The sequence below is a fragment of the Fistularia commersonii genome, chromosome 14, assembly GCF_037954325.1.
Source record: "Fistularia commersonii isolate RoL2024-O1a breed Wild chromosome 14, RoL_Fcom_v1.0, whole genome shotgun sequence".
Lineage (NCBI taxonomy): Eukaryota > Metazoa > Chordata > Actinopteri > Syngnathiformes > Fistulariidae > Fistularia > Fistularia commersonii.
In genome coordinates, this window is record NC_141297.1 from 16799816 (window position 1) to 16815376 (window position 15561).

The 15561-nt window shown below is 41.6% G+C and overlaps 2 protein-coding genes across 5 annotated transcripts in view; both read left to right on the forward strand.

Moving 5' to 3' along the window:
- Window positions 1-5884, forward strand: part of plch2a (phospholipase C, eta 2a) — a 57421-nt gene extending 51537 nt beyond the window's left edge. The window contains exon 23 of one of the 2 annotated variants that reach the window (XM_086158846.1): window positions 969-5884. In XM_086158846.1, coding sequence (XP_086014972.1) covers window positions 969-2575 — 1607 coding nt within the window. In that variant the 3' untranslated portion in view covers window positions 2576-5884. Of the gene's footprint in view, window positions 1-957 lie in introns of both variants that reach the window. The other variant, XM_086158845.1, reaches the window with a different exon arrangement.
- Window positions 5885-6474: 590 nt separating this feature from the next.
- LOC147227429 (putative glutamate receptor) lies at window positions 6475-12932 on the forward strand. 3 transcript variants are annotated; one of them, XM_086158844.1, is made up of 10 exons: window positions 6475-6502; window positions 6576-6645; window positions 8468-8499; window positions 9044-9223; window positions 9295-9518; window positions 10400-10497; window positions 10594-10811; window positions 10890-11109; window positions 12234-12484; window positions 12558-12932. In XM_086158844.1, the coding sequence occupies exons 2-10, from the start codon at window positions 6588-6590 to the stop codon at window positions 12627-12629; spliced, it is 1353 nt and encodes a 450-aa protein (XP_086014970.1). In that variant the 5' UTR covers window positions 6475-6502; window positions 6576-6587; the 3' UTR covers window positions 12630-12932. The 3 variants fall into 3 exon arrangements, with proteins under 3 accessions (XP_086014970.1, XP_086014968.1, XP_086014969.1); XM_086158842.1 differs by lacking the exon at window positions 6475-6502 and having other exon boundaries at window positions 6532-6645; XM_086158843.1 differs by lacking the exons at window positions 6475-6502; window positions 6576-6645; window positions 8468-8499 and adding an exon at window positions 8598-8725.
- Window positions 12933-15561: the final 2629 nt, after the last annotated feature.

A 15561-nucleotide genomic window follows, 5' to 3' on the forward strand; every position in this document is an offset into this window, starting at 1 on the left:
CTTTTGATCTCACCTGCCGGCCTCTCACATGTCTCACATGTTGCCTCTTCATATTTTCCTGTTGGGGCATTCACTCTCTCTTTTTCAAATCTTAAAATCTGGCTCACGCTAATTGAGTTGATCCAGGGAGCGTCACTCAGGATTGTTGTGAAGTCTTGTCAAAATCTTCTTGTCGTGGCAACTGGACCTGCAATTCTTCACTTGCAGATGTTTCATTCCTCATTCAAGAGGCGTCTTCTGTTCTAATGGCCTAGGGAAGTTTCCAAATACAACATTATATCAGGAAACTCCCCAGTCCAGTTGCCACAAGAACTAGCACAAAAGTGATGAGAGAGACAGTACTCTGTCGGTCATAATTCTGTTGAAAGTCCAAGACTAAAATTATTTGAAGTTGAATTTAAAATTGCCCTTGAAATCCGACAGCGTGAGATGGCAATGTAACCAGCAACGTATCATTATTGAATGGTGTTAGGATTGATCATGAACCTTAGACGGTCAGGGCATCAGGATGGGCTTTGAAATAAGCCTTTTGAAAAATACTGCATTTTATTTCATTTTAGTTATTCGGCCAGCATCTTGGCCTGTCCTCCCTTTGCTATTTGGACTTCCCAGCAACTGACCAGCATTATAGCTGTCCTGCAGCAACAGCTAATTACTGAATCTGGTAGTGTTGGAACATCTGAAAAGTTTAAACAGCTGAAATCATCGATGGCTATAAAGACGAAGTACAAGGCAATGATTTGTTGTCAACAGGTGTCTGAATTAGCTCAGAAAACAGGCCAAACTGTATGCAGCCTGATTGATAATCCATCAGAAGAACAAGGCATTTGCCAACTGTCTGTCTTGGTGTAAATCTAACAGTTGATCATTAGATGGGAGGTCTGGGCACCAGGAAGCTGTCGCTGACCTCAAAGCACACTGACAATCATTTTATTTATCTAATTTTCTCTCCACTGTCTGTTCCTCAGTGCGGAAACCAGCCCCCTGCCATCTGTATCCTGCACTAAAACCCAAGGACACAGAGAATGCAGGTTTCCTCTGCCCTGCGTCCTTTTCAGAAGACTGCCTGTTATCATGTCACCCCTCGTCTCTATCACCATCCACGGCAACAAACGCAGATCTCCTATTGACTGTTTATTCGAACAAAGTGGTCGACAGTGCTGTCAAAATGAACAAAGGTTTCACAAAATTCTCGGCACCGTCCAGAAACACGTCGAACCCTTCAGACAAACCGGCCAAGCAAACTGTTCAGTCTGAGTGCAGCTCCGATCCCCTGACCGACAAAAGCGCACCTTTGCCCATGGAGTGCACTGCAAGCTGGAGGGAGACATTAGAAACTCCGACAAGGTTGAAGGATAATACTACAGAGCTCAAGTCAGACCATAGAGCAGACCCTCCTGCCGCAGCACTTTCCCCTGGATCTCCCGCAGTCCCGGCAGCTCAGACAAACCAGGCTAAGAAAGCACTTTTCAGAGATCCTTTGTCACACCTGCCCGTAAGAAGAACAAAAAGCGAGGGCCATACCGGGCAGGCCCAGTCAGTGGTGCCGTACATTTGCACAGACGCCACCATGAACGACCGGCTTTGGACTAAACTGGAGCCGGGCAGCCACCGAGACAGCATGTCTTCATCCTCAAGCATCTCTTCCAGTGACACAGTCATTGACTTGTCATTACCAAACTTGGCCCGAAAGACCGTTATTGCCTCAGGTGGCAGCTGTGATCCCCACTGGCTCAGTTCCCAGCACCCAGGGATGGTGTCTTACGATCCACTCCGAGTCAGCAAGAGCAAGTCAAACCCTAACCTGCAGCAGAATGAGTGTCTCCAGGATGAGCTGCAGTCCCGCTCCCTGAAGCCCCAACGGGAATCTGTGGAGTCGCCTGGCAGGCTGACTCAGAGAAGACACACCTGGAGCCGCCTCTACATGGAAGGGCTCAAGCACTCGTCAGCCAGCAGGGCCTCCTCAGCCGCCACAACCTTACCGGCAGCTTCCATGTCCAAAAGCCTTGGGGATCTTACCTCTGAGGACATTTCCTGTAATTTTGACAGTAAATACCGCAGCATCAGCCGTAGCTTCATTACCCGGCCGTCCAGGGACCAGCTGCGCCGGGGCAGTCCGCAGAAGGCTCGGCCAACCAGTGACCTGACAGAGCAACTCCGGAAGTTGACTGACGTGGAGCCTCTGAATGCCAGCGACTTCGCCTCTGAGAGCAAGCCTGGAGAGTCTCAGGAAGACACCACAGGGGAGACGGTGATGCGGAGAACCTCATCCAGGAGCCAAAGCAGAGTGCGTTACATCGCTAACAGGGCAAAGAAGGCCCAGGAAAGGCAAAGGCTCCAAGCCCTGAGCCAAGTCAGGGGGGCGAGCTTTAGCTTCACTAGTAGCAGTGGAATTAGTCCAAACCCTATAGAGGAGCGGGGGAACCCTGAAGGGGCTTGTTGTACGAGCCGGAGTCCGTGCACCAGCCTAGACTTGCTGAGTCTGTTCTCCCCTTTAGGGTCCCCCTCCCCGAGACAGTCCCGCTCCCCTACAGACCCCGACGACAGTGAATTCTTTTTTAGACTCAAAGTCTAAGTGCTGGCTGACCTGGAACTGAAACTGAGAGACACAGAAAGGAAGCCTGATTGATTACGGTTCACTTTTTTTCCTCAGCAGTGTACTCCTTGTTTGCTTTTTTCTTTTTTTTTTTCTTTTCTTTTTTTAGAAATACTTTAGTATCTTACAAAATGTCTCAAAAGAAGGATGCACATTCCGAAAAAATCATCTCAAGAGCAGTTCTTTTAAAAAGAAACCAATAGAGAGCTCTGTTATTTGTTTTGCACCAAATGTTAAATAAATGCCAGAATGTATTTCGTGAAAAATACCAGGGTTTTTATAAGTTGACAGTGATCGACTCTCATGTTTGAGTACTTTTTGCAACTTGACATGAGTAAACAGTAGCAATAGATCAAAACTAGAGCATCCAATTTTAATTGATCAATTGTTTTAATTTATTTAAAGGTATAACGGTATGATTTAAACGAGTTCAATTGGGTACCAATGTCATTGTCAGTAGCCCATCCATTGAGCAATAGTTTGAAAGTGATGGCATGGATGTTCTTTTTAACCATGTGCAGGTTCATGCTAAAGGCTGAGCTTGTGTCTTCACTGAAAAAAAAACAAAAAAAAAAAAAACAAAAAAAAAAGGGAAAGCGTTCTTCCTGCAACACAGGACATGAAGTCCTAATTTTAGTATCCTTCGTGTAGTGCTTATGTTGTTATATAACCAAGCTGCAAACGTGTTGCTAACCTCCTGATCTGCGGCATGTCACAACACTGAGATCCTCTGCGAGTTCTGTCATTTTTAGTTGACTGCATGTGTCAATGCACTATAATGTTTCTCCCAAGATTGGGCTTTCTTTTACAGATATGTTTTTAAATAACATGTAATATCCCCAATTTGTTTTTGTCTCCCCTTTTTCTCAGATAATTCTTTGGCAATCCAAAAGGGGGCCGTATCTGAGTCCCTGGGTTTTTATTGATACCGGGATCTCAAAACAGAGCGGAAAACAATCTTTAGTCAAAGTACGTATGTCTGTCAACCTGCTGTATGCACCGCCATGCGAGTCATTTGTCCAAAAACTTGAGGGACAATATTTAATTCAAGCGATGTGTAATTATGAACTGAATAAATTTCAAGCAAATATAAATGCCAGACATCAACCTTAATTTATTCCATGTTCTTTGATCATTGAAGATCTTAGTTCACAGACAAAGATGAGGGGGGCAGTGAGATGGAGCTTGATTCAAGCTGACATTTTAAAAGGATACAACCAAGATTTTGGCTCAGTCTCTGCTCCGGCTCTTAATTATGAACTCCATTTAGGTTTGTGTTTATCAGCCATCACCTCCATCAACCAGACACTGGGCACTGAAATGCTCCAGAACAGAGATTCAAAGCAGTGAACACATCAGACAAGCTCAACAAATCAATACAAAAGATTGAGATAATACCTCTGCACTTTTTCATTCTGCTTTTTAGATTAAAAACTACTAACAGTCATTGACTTCCTAGCATCTGTTTAGTCCCAGAATTGTTTTTTTGGCACCTGCAAGTGACGATAACAACCTGGAAGGGCAACCCCATTTGGTATTGGCGAGGGACTGCATTTTGGTTTAAGGTTAGGCAGGAGATGCGGTGTGATGCTTAAACTGCATCTTGGCTCTTACTCTTATTCACCAAAATTACCTGGATACAGAAGCAGTCTGATCTCAATGCAAACAACCCATCTCTCTCGGACTCTAATTATTATTCTTTTATCTATTAATTATTATTAGTTACTGTTCTAAACACATCAAATGAGGACACTTAAACAATTGTCATTTTCATAACGATTTGTATATTTATATATATATATATTTCATTTGTGTTAATTCGTTTTTTTAATTTTTAGTTCTAAGTTGGAAGATCATTGTGATCTTGAAATATTAAATAAAATTATATTTATTATTTTTCGCCGGTCAAAATAATGTCACACTCGCGGAAGCCGGTATACCCGCCAGCCGGTAAAGTCCCGATTTGCAGATGCTGTGCGTAGAAGTTCAGGAGCAGAAGTCCCATAAAGCAGGTAAAATAAATATTTATGAAGATATTTTGCAAATATTTATTTTCTGACGCAGTGATTTTTTTTCCCGTTTTATTTTTAAAATTTAGGTCAAGGCTCCGCTACACGCTCTGAATGCCCAAAGCTCAAAAAGAGTTCATTACATAAATAAAATTTAATTTTCTCCGTTATACTGTGTGAATTTCAGAAGCAACACACTACACACGTGTTTATACAAAGTGTAAAGGTAATAAAAAGCAATATGTACAGTGGTACCTTTATTTTAGACGTCAAAAAGTAATTGCGGCTCCCAGTGTTTTCCGAGGAAACTGGGTCCAAATGGCTCTTTGGGTGTTATTGGTTGCCGACCCTTGACCTAGATGACTGAGAACCATCATTGACATCGACTGTGTATTTCATGGCTCTTCTGAAATCAGGGTCATTATGAAAATTACTTCTTTCCCATGCAGAGAAAAAATAGAGCTCACATTTACAGTTGCTGTAAAATACAGCAACTGTAAATGTCCAAAAAATCTAATTTATGTTGGAACATTTATGACAACGATCCATATTATCCCAGGATTTGTCCATTGGCAAGGGGTTTTGTGTCTGGGTCTGACGGCCACCAGACGCTGCGAGCCCTCTTTCTTGTACGACTGTCATGTACGACATGCTCATTTTAGCACCACAGACACATTAAGTTCAAAAGACAGCTTCATTAGAATGCAGAGAAAAGTTCTGCGGCCTCTATGAAAGCTGTATTTCTCGTGACAGCTATGGGCATCCAGGCCTCTCCACTGACACCTCCTGGTTCTGTTCCCCATTCAGGCCTCAGGAAACCTCTTTTGTCCTTTGGAGTAAAACTGGCCCAAAACTGCCTGTTTTTGATTGTTGTCTGGAACTAACATGCTTGTTTGTTTAATAGGGTGCAGATGTTAAAATTTATTACGCATCACGTGAAGACAAGGAATGCAGTACTTCATACTTCTCCACTTACATCCCCCCTGCACCCGTGGCTTTGTCAAGGGGTGCAGTCCTGCGTGGCCCTGAACCCCAAGTGCTCAAATTCCAAGTATGACAACATCTTATGAGGAAGTAAACATGACATTTGGGTCAAAGGTATTAAATAAGTGTTCCCCCCTGGCACAGGGGCCAGAACTTCCTCATCTACACATTCGACTGGACGTGTCCCAGTGGGTGTCTAGAGAGGGTGAATGATCCTCGTGGGGTGGTATTCATTCTGGCCCGGGAGACCTCATAACTGTTTTTACTGACTTTGAATAAACCATTCATTGCTTGATCTGTTCCTGACCATTGTGATGTCTTTCCCTGGATGAAAATCTGAACACACCCACCAGGACAAGAAAGTCTGGTCCCGTGGCGGGAGCCAGAAAACAGACATAGAAGTTTAGTTACCAATGAATGCAACCCCATGCCTTCCAAAAGTAAGTCACCTAGTGTCTGCAAGAAAGTAGCTAAAAATGAATAAATAGGAAAAATGGCAAATAAAAACCATAAGTCAGTAACTGAAATTCAAGAGTTTCTCTGGGAGTTGGAGCAGGGTCGCCAAGTCCTAAATCAAGCCCTTGTTGTGTAACAACAGAGCAGCTCGGGTATTGTGAAACACATATCCCCAAAGCATAACACGATTCCTTTCTGTATAGTAATGTTGTTGATCTTGGAAAAAAACATCTAATTCATCGTACTGCAAGTGTTTGGAATTTTTTTTTTTTCAGATTCTTATCAACTTCTTTTTTTTGGAGGAGTTGGTGTAGGGGGTGGACGACGACAAAGTTTTATCTTCCTTGTAGACCCTCCCCTGTCCCTCCCACCAAAGTGCAATGTCCTGCGCAACTACCCTCCCCACAGCCTACTTTCAACATTACCTCATTGTTTTCATTTGCTTCTAGGTTCTGAGGTGAGGACTCTTAAGTGGTCGCTGCTCCATTACCCCGTGTATGTGCCTTCATCAGCTATATGAAACTTTTCAGGTGCATTGCAGCATGTTGCTTGTCCTGGCGCTTGTCCTTTGTGTGTCAGCCCTCAGCTCCTCCACTGCAGGTTAGTTTCTCTGCTCACACACACACACAAATACAAACACCGCTACTGATGTTATCATTCTCTCACCAGACAAGGATTTGCATCACCTTCTGCTTCATTCCCACTGGAAATGCCCTTTATTCTCTTTTATGACTGAAATGATTTTGATATTTTTATTCCTAAAGTATAATCTTGATGCAAAGTGTGATGTGTTTTTTTTTAGGCTTACTCTGGGTTTTTGTTATTAGGAGGGTTCCCTCTGCAATAGAAGTATAGAAAAATAAATATCAAAAAATTAATAAAAATAGATATAGAATAGTACCAGGATATACATACTGAGTGTAAATTTGTTAGCGTGGAATCTGAAATTAAGTGAATGTAATTGTATGGACAGAAGAGGGCACCACAGTGTAGCTTCAAGCTACTGATCAATCTGATGTCTTGAGAATGAATATCTCACCTTAATCTTTTCTCTCCAGATGTAAACATGCTTTTTTGAGTGGGAAAGACTTCTCAAAGTCCAAGCCTTTTTCAACAACATATCAAAATCAATACAACATATAGACACTTATATAGACATTTTTTCTCCCGTTCCATATTGGGATTTTTTTTTTTTTCTTTTTCTTCCTGTATTTTTTTTTTTTAAGGTTCTATGGTCATCATTTGATATTGTTCAAGGAGCGACATGGTCTGATCAGTAGATTTCTGCAAGTTTAAGTAATCACACTTTACAACTGGTGATCAACCAATGTAGACCTTGAACTCTGCTTCAGACTCTTGCACTGATGCGTTTCTTCGAAAATGTAATTCTGTATCAAACATTTGATTTATTCCTTTCAATTATCAGGTGCATTTCATTGTACTACATGTAAATGCAACTTTTTCAATGTAAGGTCCTTTGAGCTGCAGATCAGTATGACAGGGTATATTATGTCATTGGTAATAATAATAATAATAAAAATAATAATATGTATTATTATTATCATCATTATCATCATTTGCCTGGTAAATTAAGCATTATTGTATTGTATATTTGATGTGTTTTTGTTAGATGAAATGCTCAGAGATCATTTTCTCTGCCAAAACCTTTGCCTGACCTCTGAGAAGGTCAAACTCCCAAGTCATTCCTTGTTTACACTGTTGGACGGTTGGTGCCCTTTCAAAGAGGGGCTTGGGGGTTCATCGTCCACTTTGGCCACATCCTATTTCTCACCAGTGGAGGGGCTGGGGTCTTGCTGTGGGCCAGAAAGCAGTGTGATGAATCAATTAACTATATGGGGGGACAATTCTGACAGGCATCTCCGCACATCATAGGTCCTGCCATCCTCTCAGGGGGAGGCTGACGGAGGGCTTTTATGTAACGCCATCCCCCTCCCCCACCAGCCCTGGCATGGCATGTTAGAGCCTACAGTCACACTGGACAAGCCATCGGTGAGATTTACGACAGAGAGAAAACTACTCTGTGCGGTTGCTTTTTTTGGGAGGGGAGGGGTGGCTGTCCCCTGATCTGACTACATGGTGGATGGCTGAAGACTCTTTAAGCCTTTAAGCAAGGGTCCCCCACTTTGATCTCACTTGGGGGGCTCAGACACCCCCTTTTGTCTCACCTTGAAATGGTCATAAAGCATGGGGGCCCATTTCTGCATAAAAACAAGAACCTGTTACCCTATTGGGGGCTTGTATACACATGGAGCAGTTCTCAAATTAACAACAGAACTGTCAGCACAGAAAAGCCAGTCGACGTGAAGCCAAAGCATCAATCAGCCTTGATAGGGAAAGCTTTCTCGGTCAGGCCTGTTCACTCGTTTTTTTTGGAGGAACTGACTGGTTATTTTCTTTCCAGGTGCTACTTCATTAACCGTCACCACTATCAAGGTACTCCCCTTCGATTATTTTCCCTGCTCCAAATATTGGAGCCAGTTTCACCCAGCCTGGAAACAACAGAAAATTTCAACTTGAGCAAACCCTGGATTAAAAAACAGTCTGTTGAAAGCAAATGTTATTGCCAGTTTCAAAATGTTGTGCAGATACAACTGGTAGTTCTGGACTGTTGACAAGACCAAATTATTCCAGTGTGGTGGTTGTGGCCCAGTCCAGTCAGGTCTGTGAGTAAAATAGGATGATGAATCAAACTGTTGTAAATTCCTCAGGGCCAACATCTGATTATCACATGGAAGAGATATTTCAGCGGCAAAATACACTGTCTGAGAATTACATGTGGCAAAATGTGACAATTAGGCAGTGGAAGGAAAGTTACATGTATTTTGAAAGCGTTTCTTGGAGAACATGCTGAAACAACTGTATTTTTATACTGCACTTTTCATTGAAACTGACAGTTTTGTTGTGACTTTTATAAACACACACACACACACGCATGTGCACTTTCTCGTTTACATGTTTCTGCAATGTTTTGCTTTAGCAAGAGCCATACTTAATGAGCAGAGGTCAACATCTAGAAGGTTACTGCTACGACCTGGCCACGGAACTCTTTGGTAAGCTTGGTTTAAAGTTCAACATCCAGTTAGTGAAAGACAACCGCTTCGGCGCCTTGGACGAGCATGGTAACTGGAACGGAATGATCGGCGAGGTAGTCAGAGGGGTAAGTCTCACCCACAGTGGTGCCCGCCCAAATAATAGCGTTGAAAGTAGCATGGTGTCCATTCCCATCAGGAGGCAGACCTGGCCTTAGCACCGCTGACTGTGACAGCGGTCAGAGAGCAGCATGTGGACATGACAAAGCCCTTCATGCAGACTGGTATCAGCTTCATACTGCGTAAAGACCTGCCAGGGGATGAAGGGCCCTTCAGCCTCCTGTCCCCCTTCTCCACTGACTTATGGTGGGGTATCTTCGTGGCCTTCCTGCTGACAGGGCTCTGCATCTACCTGGTGGTCAGGTATGATCTTGTATGCAGAATTAATATGTCGAGATCAAAACAAGAAAGAAAAACGAGGACATCCAAAAATGTAAAGAAAGTAAATATAATCCAAAATAATCAACAGGTATGACTTTTGTCAAAGTTTTAACATAGAAGTTACTCAGTTCATAAGGAAGACAATTCACTCTATAGGTAAGTAATTAATAGAATATCAATTGAACATCATATCGGAGTATAGTAGCAATAAGGGTTTGAAAGTACAGTTGAAAGTAAAAGAGAGATTAAAATCGTAAAAGAGCAGGTATAACAACCACAAGCTATACAAGAAGCAGAACCTAAAAGTAGAAAGGGATCATTAAAAAGTATTAAAGACCAAGCAGTATACTACTAGCACAGTAAGGTTTGTATGTATGTGAAAATAAAAGAAAAGTGTATGATAAAATCATCACTTACTTAAATGGTCAAAATTTACTGATGCAATAAGAAACTGATAATAAATAATGGAAAATGATACGATGTATAGTATAAATTTAGTAGTAAACTGAATGCAGGTTCTACAAAAATGTTACATGTATGGAAGTAAATAAAAACAGATGAAATCTCAATATACTGTGATAAACCATCAAACAAAGAGGACCTTGAGTATGAATACATAATTATTTATTGTTGTAATTTGAAAGATAAATTACTGCGAGTCTGCATGCAGGCATCCACGCATGTGTGTGTGTGTCTGTGTGTATGTGTGTTAATACCCCCAGACATTTGTTTTTCAATGTGAATCAACATGATCAGGCAATCTGCTGCAAACAAAGCAACAAACAGCACTTTAATAAAGGTGGATGCTGCTCACTTCCCTTTGCCCCTGCCCCCACCCTTCTACATCCTCACCCCCTCTGAAGGATCAGTCCACCTGAGCAGACGGTGCCGGATTCTGACGAGCAAAGATTCAGTCTGCTGCACAGCTATTGGTACATCATTGGAGCTTTGACACTGCAAGGTAACCACACCTTGTCCCTGAATGCTCTCAATCCTCTGCCCTATCGATCGATAGATAGATAAAACAAGGGAACATTTCATTTTGTCCGTCTCGCAGGCGCTGGGCCCCACCCAAAGACCCTGTCAGGTCGTCTTGTGTGTGTTGCCTGGTGGCTGTTTGTGGTACTGCTGCTGGCCTGCTTCATTGCCAGTCTGAGCGCCACTTTGCAATCCAGCCAAAATCGCATCGTCATCAAGAACTTTGAGGACCTGGCCAATCAGGATGTCATTGATTATGGAACCTTGAAGGGCAGCTCCACCATGATGTTCTTCAAGGTGTCTGTCAGAACTTGATAACCACTTCCTTAAACACAGGCCAAGTCCAAATATAAATTTCCCCCTGTGCTTTTCCAGAATTCCAACAACCCTGTCTACAGACGTATCTACGCGCACATGGAGCAGAAGCAAAGCTACGTGTCAAACACCAGTCAGGGCTTTCAGTATGCAGAAACAGGAACATTTGCGTTCATTGGCGAGGCGGTGTCCTTGGACTTGGCAGTTGCTCGAAACTGCCTCCTGAGGAACTCGCAGGAAGTCATCTCTATGAGGTCATACAGCATTGCAGCGCCTAAGGGTGAGTTGTCATGGGCTGCTGGGAGGTTTTTCTGAGCACTTGTATTGTTCATAGTCACAGAAACACATCACACAACTGTCACTTCATTATGTAATGCAGATTTATGATTATTGTATATACAATAACCTTGCACTCTGAACCACTGCATCACTTTGTATTGAGCAATAAATCAAAAAAAATAACTATCTTTATCATAATTTTGCTCTTTCTGGTCACAAATTTGAGTATTTGTGCTCACATAAAAATTTGTCTGTAAATATACGTGTGTATTTTTTTATGCAGAGAGCAGTTTATAGCCAATGTCAAATTTCCTGAATGTGTATGTGAAATATTGAGCTGGTTGTGTTTCCTTATTTTCCATTGTTTTTGGTGTGTGGTTATCACACAGCAAGTGCATGGTGACAGCTGGTTATATCTATATTTTCCGCACACTTCCTGCTGGCAGCAGGTGGTGCTTTTGGCATAACGCAAAGCTCAATTTCTGAATTGTCAGACGGAAGCTTTTTACGGGTCTGATAAAGATTTGAATGAGTGAAGTTAAAATGGTTCCTTGCAAAAAATACGTTTTTATATTTGGTCCGTGACCCTGGGCCTCTCCTGTTAGATTAAAAAAAAAAATGCACAGTAGATCAATGTCTGTTTTGTTTTTGACTGTGTATCTGGCAGGGCACTCTTTGCCAAATTGAGCTTAGTTGTTGTATTTTTGATATTAATTGTATATTTACATACGTTGCAAGGCTCTGGACGTGAAACAACAGGAATGAACGGACCACCATTATAACTTGCTGTTGTGAAAGGCTCATATAATATGATGGTGAAATGTAGATCAATGTATCTGCCGTAGAATTATCCTAGGCCACCCTGTTTTGAATCATTTATATGAGAATAAGGATGTAATGTGCCCAGATTCTCTCTCAGTGGAAAATTAATTCAAACTCAGAGATAAGTGTCAGACTTCATCCAATCACAAACTGGGTGTTACCACCCAAACAAATAACCAGTGAAGTCAGAAACAGAAGTTTGAAAATAAATCCTCCTACAATGGGAGGAGATTGATGTATTAGTGTCTGCCATGATCCCTGGGAGGATTGGTTGATGCACCAGTGCACTTTTTTCTCTTTCAGGTTCCCCATTGGTTAAAGATCTATCCATCGCCATCCTGGAGCTGAGTGAGTCGGGCAAGCTGGCAGAGTTGAAGGCCAAGTGGTGGGCTGGGGAGTGCCAGGATGCTGAGAAGGACCACGTCACCAAGACCTTGCAGGCCCACAACCTGCTAGGCCTCTTTGTCCTCCTGGGCGTTGGCCTAGGCGTGGGGCTCCTGCTGGCTCTGCTGGAGTTCATGTGCGAGGCACACAAGCAGGCTAAGCGTGGAAAGGTAATCACATTTGAACATATCAGATGTATTGTGATGCGCAGTGGCAAACATTGCTACTCATCTCTCACAACAGAAGTCCTTCTGCTTGGTGGTCAAGTCGCAGTTGAAGCAGCGCTTCTGCGACAGCAGAAGAAGCAGAGAGTGAGAGGCCACGAAGGGAGGCAAAGCCTGAAGGAGGAATGTTCATGTTAGATTATGGAAAGGAAAGGTCAGAGATGAGAGACTGCATTCTGTTGCCATAGTAACGGGCACATTGAAAGACATCTACAGCCATAGAAATTCAAGCTACTAATGAGAAAATGTAGAAAATGTAGAGCTGCTCCTTTTTTGTTCTGTCAATGGTAGCCTACCCAGCCACTAATTTTAATGCGTGTTTTCTTGAATTGTAACAATGCAGTAGTTTCTCCTAATCGTATTGTTTAAATAAATCCTTTACCACCCCCTAAAAGTGCCTTTGTCTCTTTGTAAACACACAAGACCGTGGACAGAAACTAATTTTTCATAATTGCTATTTGACAATCAGTGGGTTTCTTAATGTAATTTATATAATACATTCTTGCAAATACAAAAAAAAATGCTTGACAAGAACACAATATTCTTCATTTTGTGGGAAAACTTAGTGCTGTAGAATACTTGTAAAACTTTGAGGATGTGCGCAGGTGCTTGGAAATGCATAGTTAAAATAATATAAACCATTTAAAAGGTAACTTTACAAAACTTATAGATAATGTAGATTGTTTTGCAGTTTTGACAATATATGTGTGTATGTATGAAGGTATAAATGTATATGTGTGTTTATGTATACTGTATATGTACTGTATGTATGTACACATATATGTGTAAATGTATATGTATATATATATATACACACACATTTATACGTGTGTGTATGTGTGTATATATATATATATATTTACACATATATAATATCTGGTGATTTTTCTAGGTTTTAGTATTGTGTATATAGAGAGACATAGATCCCACACATGATGCTTATATTCTAATGTGTAATGACTATTAGATACACCTCCTTCTACCTGATGGTCATCAATATGATCTAAAGAACAACGTAATGATGAATGTTCATTTTTGGCCACTTGAGGGTGCTGCTGGATTTCAGTTGGAAGGTTAACGTCAGGCGCCTTTGAAAGTGCTTCGTTGGCAGGCAGGGCGTGCAAACAAGTGTGGGCCAGACAGGATTTTTTTTTCCGATCAGCTCCATTTTTCTCTTCACTCCTCATCTTTTTGCTTACAAGACATTTGCATGAACCAAACTTGCAAGGAAGCGTTACTATCTCTGCATTTATTTGGTGTAAATCCATGAGGTTGGAGTATTTTATAAGTCTTATAAAAACAAAAGTCCCCAAAATACCAGGCAAAATTTCAGATCTTATTTTATTTACTGTGTGTATGTCTAAGATTCTACCATTGAGTTGTGTTTAAGATGTTGTTCTGTTCAAATCATCAGTGGACTGACAGGTGCTGGTGCTAAAAAAACCCTGATTCCATTTCTTTTCATATTTGATCATCACTGGAATAAGAATGCTAAGATTGAACTATATCAATCCTGGCTGAACTCATACTCCAAATAGTATGATGATAAAGCAATTATTACAAATCCCCAAATAAGCTTTAATGTCATAACAGTAAACGGTTTACAGCTTCCTGTGTCCAGCTTCTGTTTACCTGATTGTCTTTACAGCTGTCTGGAGGCGGTAAGGCTGCTGACTTGCACGTTGTGCACGATCTTAATGCAGAATACATCTTTTATTGCTTCACGTGTCATCGGCCTGTTGTCTGTCCTTGCCTTACAGGTTGGTTTATGAGTGATTGTATGTGGTGTGTACTTTTGTACATACTGGCTACTGAATCTCTTCCTGCCAGGAACAATAAAGATACTTTGAACCTGAACTTTGTTGGACAGTAATTAGTTTTCCCAGTGTGACTAAGAGATAAATCAAGTAGAACCCCTAGTCAGACTTCAGCTCAGCAATACACCTGTATTATTAATAAAAAAAAAGATTGAACTGACAATGCCAATCGCAATTAGCAAAAATCCCATAACGCTCAATAAGAGGAGGTGGAAATATGTTCAGTGCAGTCAAACAATGCACTCCAGATTTCTAGAAAATACAGTTTCAGATTCCTTTTTATCTTAAAGGGGCTGAATGTTGTGGGACTCGATGCGATAAGGTTTTCAGAGCCTTTGATGCATCAGCCTTCAAACTACCGTGTCAAATTATGTTTGCGCAGTGCACCCAATTGTGACCTTTTTTTTTTTGTATCCCCATATGTAATCATAAAGGATTAAAAAAAAAAATCATGACCCCTTATTGCAATTTGTCTGTGAAGATAAAACTTTAAAATATTAGCAATTTTGAAGGAGATTTTCATTCTGGAGTGAAGAAAGCAGAATTGTCTATCTTTAACAGTGAGGGGCAGGATGGCGCTCTGGTTAACACTTCTGCCTCAGCGCAAGTAGGTCCCTAGTTCAAGTTCCAGGGACCTTTTTGTGAGTATTTGCCAGTTCTGTGTCTCCATGGATTTCTTCTGGGGTCTCCAATTTCCTTCTTATGTCCAGAAACATGCATGATCAGTAGTTGGAGACCCTCAATTGCGCTGAGGTGTAAATGAGTGAATGAATGGTTATGTGTCTCTATTTGTGGCCCGGTAATCAAATGGCGACCCATGCAGGGTGAACCCTACCTCTAGCTCAATGACAGCCAGGCAAGGCTCCTGCGGCCCCTGACCCGAGCGCAGGAAAGCGGTTTAGATGAAGAAGAATAAAGAAGATATGAATGTATGCTTCAACTGTCAGATTCTCCTTGCCTGTTCAGCCTGTGTTATAGCTTTTGTATATAAGCAGTTTTCAAAGCTGAATTTTTACAGCACAACCATGCAAACTTTAAGTCAGATATGCATGCATCACACATCATGATTTTTTTTCAAACCCTGCGCTCAGTGTAAAACTTTTTCATTTACTGTTTGGCCACAAGGAACATTTTTTTTATGTTACTCTGTTCTTGCCCCAAATTGTTCATGTGTTGATCCTCACCGACCTCTCGTGGAATGACAAT

Bases quoted from the DNA above. Each gene is read 5' to 3' on its own strand.
- LOC147227429 (XM_086158842.1), top strand. From the start codon at position 6,543: ATGTGCCTTCATCAGCTATATGAAACTTTTCAGGTGCATTGCAGCATG. The intron at 6,646-8,467 runs GTTAGTTTCTCT...TTTTCTTTCCAG, and splicing joins CCTCAGCTCCTCCACTGCAG to GTGCTACTTCATTAACCGTC. The intron at 11,110-12,233 runs GTGAGTTGTCAT...TTTCTCTTTCAG, and splicing joins CAGCATTGCAGCGCCTAAGG to GTTCCCCATTGGTTAAAGAT.